The 5,017-nt window shown below is 51.5% G+C and overlaps 1 protein-coding gene across 3 annotated transcripts; it reads right to left on the bottom strand.

Moving 5' to 3' along the window:
* Window positions 1-264: 264 nt before the first annotated feature.
* On the bottom strand, window positions 265-4,615 carry DMRT2 (doublesex and mab-3 related transcription factor 2). Of its 3 annotated transcripts, XR_005261833.2 has the most exons (5): window positions 4,320-4,615; window positions 3,717-4,091; window positions 3,524-3,626; window positions 2,697-2,778; window positions 1,837-2,052 (listed from the first exon to the last, which is right to left on the bottom strand). XR_005261833.2 is itself a non-coding variant. In XM_027446931.3 (4 exons), exons 2-4 carry the CDS (start codon window positions 4,071-4,073, stop codon window positions 995-997), a joined length of 1,518 nt encoding a protein of 505 aa, XP_027302732.2. In that variant the 5' UTR covers window positions 4,074-4,091; window positions 4,320-4,612; the 3' UTR covers window positions 265-994. The 3 variants fall into 3 exon arrangements, 2 of the variants coding, with proteins under 2 accessions (XP_027302732.2, XP_038027142.1); XM_027446931.3 differs by lacking the exon at window positions 2,697-2,778 and having other exon boundaries at window positions 265-2,052; window positions 4,320-4,612; XM_038171214.2 differs by lacking the exons at window positions 3,717-4,091; window positions 4,320-4,615 and having other exon boundaries at window positions 265-2,052.
* Window positions 4,616-5,017: the final 402 nt, after the last annotated feature.

The following is a 5,017-nucleotide window of genomic DNA, read 5'->3' as shown; positions in this document are numbered from 1 at the left end:
TAATGGTTACCTCAAGTTACCAGGTAAATTCTACCGGCTGATCTCATTTTTTTCTACTATCCCAGTATAAGGACATAGAATTACAAAACTAAGAGATTATGACTTGACTTCTCATTAGCAGTGAGGATTCTGTGCATCATTTTTACAGCATGAAGGTCATTTCAATTACCACTGCACGAGAATCTCAGACTCCTGCTGGTCAAAGGTGAAACTCATTTAGAAGGGGTGGAAATTGAGAGGAACAAAGTCATCTGAATACATATATTAAAAAAAAATAAATTAAAAAAGAAAAAAACTCTTTTATTCAAAAACTGAATTTACAAAGAAATAGACTTCTTATTCAATATCTCACTACGGCCACTCTCCTCAAACATAATCCACTAACTCTTCTGCTTTAGAAATAGAAACTTTTGTAGGAAGGCATGAAATAAGCCACTCTTTACCCTAGTACGCACTTCCCATTTAGAGTAAGAAAGGCATTTGGAATCTGATCCAAAATGAATTTAATAAATGTCCTCCAATTCACACTATGCCCCCGCACCTCTTCTCTTAGTTACTGAAAGTTCAAAGCAGGGAGCACTTACTCAAGCTTAGTAAGTACATGGATAATAGCAGATAAAAGAACACATGTTCTGAAAGTAGCGCATACTTGTCTGCAAAAGACTAGAGACAAAACTGAGATCAGGAGATATTATTGGTGTGGCAAGGAGTACCTGTGCTTATAGGCAATCTCATTTTATTGAACAGTTTGAAGTGCTGCTTAAAAGAACACTTTACAGTCTACATGCAGTTTTAATTTTAAAAAATATATTTTTTTCCTCAGAAAACATGCAAAGTTACGTACATTATTTTAAGAAAATAAAAAAAAAAAGAAAAAGAATTACCATTTACAGCAGAAATTCCTCTTTACAGATCTTTTAAGAGAAAAAGCAGGCAGTAGCAATTTTGCAGAAGACAAGACATACAAACTCTCTACACGGAAGGTATAATTTATTTATTGAGAGACATTAGCAACTGCAGAAGAAGGTCGTTTAAGGATGGATTCAACTGAAAATGACAGTGGCTCAGTTGTTGAAAGTTTTGTTGTGGCCTGTTTTGGCCCAAAGAAGTCTTTTGCACATTTGTCTATTGTGAACTTGCACTTTGGGTTCTCTTTGATGCTGCAATCTCTGTATTTCTTAGATGCTTCTTCAGAAGTCTCTTTCACAAATGATGTTCTCAGCTCTGCTCCTGATTTGTCTGGAAATGTCTGTGGGAACAGTGACTGAAATGGATTGTATTTGAGTGGCAGAGGGGGCTTGGTAGTGTCTTTGCTGACCTTGCTTAATACCTGTTCTTGAGGAGCCAGAGAATCCTTATCAGAAATCTGAGAGAAAGTCCTTTTTGGAGGAGAGAAAGCTGACCTCTCCCGAGCTTCCTGAGGAAGGCACTGTATCTCGCTACATGACTGCTGAATGTCTTGCGTGTGGGTCAGTATGAGTGCATTTTCCAGTTTCGGAGGCATGATGTCCTGCTCAGTGTTTGGACAGTCCTGGATCTGTGAGACCTTGGCATCCCAACCTGCCCCAGGTTTGAGAGCTTGGACCGTAGTAGCATTTAAGAGGCATTGCTGGTAGAGGAGAGCATCGCTAATGGGGCCACATTTCGGCCACACTAAGAACCTAGAAGACAGTGGATACTGCCTGTAGGTAGCAGCTACGCTGACATTTGAAGAAATCAGTTCCATGTTGCCAGATCCTGAATACTGCATGGTTAGATCAAGGCAGGTTGGTAAAAAGTTGCAAAACTCCTTGTTTGGAGCATCAACTTGAGCAGGGTTGAAAGCTGTTTTGTATGAGTTGTATTCAGCTCCGTGCACCATGCGGTTAGGGAGAAAGAGGGCAGCTGCTTGCGTAGCTTCCATCATCTCTCTTTCTTTATACTCTCTCTCTAGCATAATGTTCTCCAGCTCTTTATCAGCAAAAGCCCGTCTCTTTCTCATCCTGTCACTTACAGGGGGTGGCAAGGGTGAGCTCCCTCCCAAGTACGGGTCTGCTGGAATAGGACGGTAACCTAAAACAACAAAGCGGCATTAGGAATGGAGCTGTGTAAGAAAAACAAAGTCGTGTTTGTAAAAGGGCTCGGTTCGGAGCCAGCCCCGCCAGGCACTGAGCACTTGCTGCAAACCCCAGGCACTATCAGCTCCTGCCAAAGTCACCGCGCCTCAGCAGCTCAGCTCCCTGCACCATCAAGCATGTTCAGCACAAGTTGCTCCGTGCAGACAAGCAAGCCCCCGCTACTCTGACATGTGTAGCCTCCTTCGGAGAGCTGAACAGCGACTTACAACAGCAACTCCAAAACAGCAGGCTAAGCGAAAAAGAAAAAAAAAGGCAAAACCCTGCTATGCATTATGACTGGTATTGCATCATGCAGCTTAAGGAGGTAAACTTTTTTAATAAATATGGAAAATCAAATATTCCATTTCTTCTGAACTAAAAAAAAAAAAGAACTAAAATAAAACAAAAGTCCAGCACATTTAACTAACCAGATTCATTTAATTGTAACTGATAGGGTTCAATCCTGTTTGCTCTACCCACACAAGTAATCCCATTGAATTAATGGAATTGATTACACGAGTAAGGAGAACAGGATTTTGCCTCTTTTCACTCCCACTCCTCTCACAGGAGTTTCCCCGTTGCCAAGTAAGATATCTATACCTATAGCTGCTGCCATTTCTATTCTCTAAAGATGAATCATTATGAACATATTGTTACAGACGGTAGAAAATTCCAAGGAGAACTAGGAGAAAAGAAAAAGAAAGTTAAGATAAATTAGAGGAAAGATTTTTTAAAGAGTGAATTGTAGAGAAAAAAAAAAAAGAGAGGTTTCTAACAGAACAAAATTGTAATTGCACAGATTAAGAAAAGAGCTTTCTGTTTTGAAAAGAATGAAAAGCTATATTTGAGAACTGCAGTGATTCACTCTACAAGGATACAATTTGGAAAGTAATAAAAGCAGACATGGAAAATAAATTTGGGCTTGATCTGAAGAGACAGAACAGAAAATACACCCTCTCACTACAGTACAGATCTTTAAAGCATCCTGCTTCTGCAGTTATGATTTTCAGCAGGAAAAAAAGGGGTCAGCCAGTTATGTATATCTTACGCTTGATAATGCAGTAATCAGGGCCGCTGTGTTAAGATATCAGCTTGAAATGTAAACGAGTTGATCTACCCGTGAGCAGACAAACACTCCCGCGAAGGAATTACCCCGCGCGGCACAACAGCAGCGCCGGGTAGCCACGTAAAAACCCATCGTGTGACAGTAACTCTCCGATTTCAAGATGCCCTTGCTAACATGTCAGGCATTATTTGGGGGTTCGGGGAGGGGGCTGCCAGCCGCAGTTCTGCCACTACGACCCTGCCGCGTCGATCCCCTCCACGGGGCACGCTTTTGGCCGCGGTGAATTCCGCCCGTGTCGGAGCGGGGCTGCCGTGGGGCCCGGGGGCTTGGCCCGGGGGAAGGCGGCGAGGAGGGATCTTACCTTCCAGGATGCTCTTGGCCAGGAGGCTGGGCGTCCGGACGTGCCTCTGGTAGACGGCTTTGCGCTCCAGGCTCGCCGGCTTCCCGGCCAGCCCCTTCTTGTCCTAGGAAAGCGGGCGGGCAGCGCCGTCAGCCCGGGGCCGCCCGCCCGGCCCCGTCCCGTCCCGTCTGGCCCCGTCCCGTCCCCGCCTCACCTCGGTGGCCTGCTGGCGGCGGAGAGCCACCTGGGCGGCCATCACCCGCTGCCGCTCCACCACCAGGAGGCAGTTGGCGCACTGGCAGTCCCGCCAGCGGCAGAAGCGCTTGTGGCCCTTGAGGCACGACACCACGCCGTGGTTGCGGCACCGGGCGCACTTGGGCGTGCGGCTCAGCTTCCGCGGCTCCCCGGCACCAACACCGCCGCTCCGCCGCGGGGCCGCTGCCCCCGCCGCCTCCTCGCCTTCCTCCTCCTCTTCCTCCTCCTCCCGCGGCGCGCCGGGGCCCTCGGCCGCCTCCCCCTCCAGGCTCTCCACGTCGATCTCCCAGTCGCCGGCGGCGCGTCCCTCGGACATGGCTCCTCGGCGGCGCGGCTGCAAACACAGCGGTCAGGCCGCCCGCCCCCGACGGGCTGCCCCCGGGCGGCAGCTCCCGCCGGGCACCCCGCCGGCTGCTTGCCGGGTGCCTGTCTGGTGCCAGCCGGGGGCACCCCGGAGTGCCGCCGCTCCCCGCACAACCCGGCGTGAGCCGCGCCGAGGAAGCCTATGCTCCGCACCCCGAGCTCCCCCCACCCTCCCCTTCGCACCGCGATTGCAACTTACCCGAGTCAAGCGCCCGAGGGGCCGCCAGGAGGCGCAGGCAGCCCGCGGGGGACCCGGCTGGCACGGACAGCGCTGCCCGACGACCACCGGGGGGGCTTGGCCGCAAGGCTCTCAGGGTCGCCGCGCCGTCGGGTGGCAGCCGGGTGCGGGGCTGCTGCTGCTGCTACCGCCGCTACCGGAGGGGCTGTAGCGGGAATGTCGCGGGGATATCGCAGGGACGTCGCCGTCGCCGTCCCGTCCCGCGGCGCCCGCCCCGCGGCACAGCGCCCGCCGCCCCGGCCCCGCCGCGTTATCAGCGCCGCCCGCGCCGCCCATTGGGCCCGCGCCCCGCGGCCACCGCCCTGATTGGCCCGCGACGCCTTCGCCCCGCCCCCCCGGAGGGGGGGCCCGACGCCCACCCATGGGTGCTACCGTGGGGCGGGGGGCGCCGCTGCCCCATCACCCCCTAAAACCACCCCCGGCACCGCATAGACGAGTGGGGCACCAGGCGGGACCTGCGTTTTAGGTCCGGGAGGGGAGCAAATAAATGGGAAAAAATGTGAAAAAAAACGGGAAATTTTTGAAAAAATTGGAAAAAAAATGGTAAAAAACGTGAAAAATGGGAAAAAAACGGGTTCGCGCGCGGAGGTGTCGGGCAGCAAGCTCCAGCCCCGCGGGAGAGGGGGTGCCCGGGTGTCGGGACGGCGGGGGTGCAGCGG

Source organism: Anas platyrhynchos, chromosome Z (genome assembly GCF_047663525.1).
Source record: "Anas platyrhynchos isolate ZD024472 breed Pekin duck chromosome Z, IASCAAS_PekinDuck_T2T, whole genome shotgun sequence".
Taxonomy (NCBI): Eukaryota; Metazoa; Chordata; class Aves; order Anseriformes; family Anatidae; genus Anas; species Anas platyrhynchos.
This window is presented reverse-complemented; position numbering and strand designations above follow the sequence as displayed.

Excerpts from the sequence above, each read along its gene's own strand:
- DMRT2 (XM_027446931.3), bottom strand. The coding sequence starts at position 4,073 with ATGTCCGAGGGACGCGCCGCCGGCGACTGGGAGATCGACGTGGAGAGC. Across the intron at positions 3,627-3,716 it reads GCCGCCAGCAGGCCACCGAG|GACAAGAAGGGGCTGGCCGG; the intron begins GTGAGGCGGGGA and ends CCGCTTTCCTAG. Across the intron at positions 2,053-3,523 it reads GGCCAAGAGCATCCTGGAAG|GTTACCGTCCTATTCCAGCA; the intron begins GTAAGATCCCTC and ends TTGTTGTTTTAG.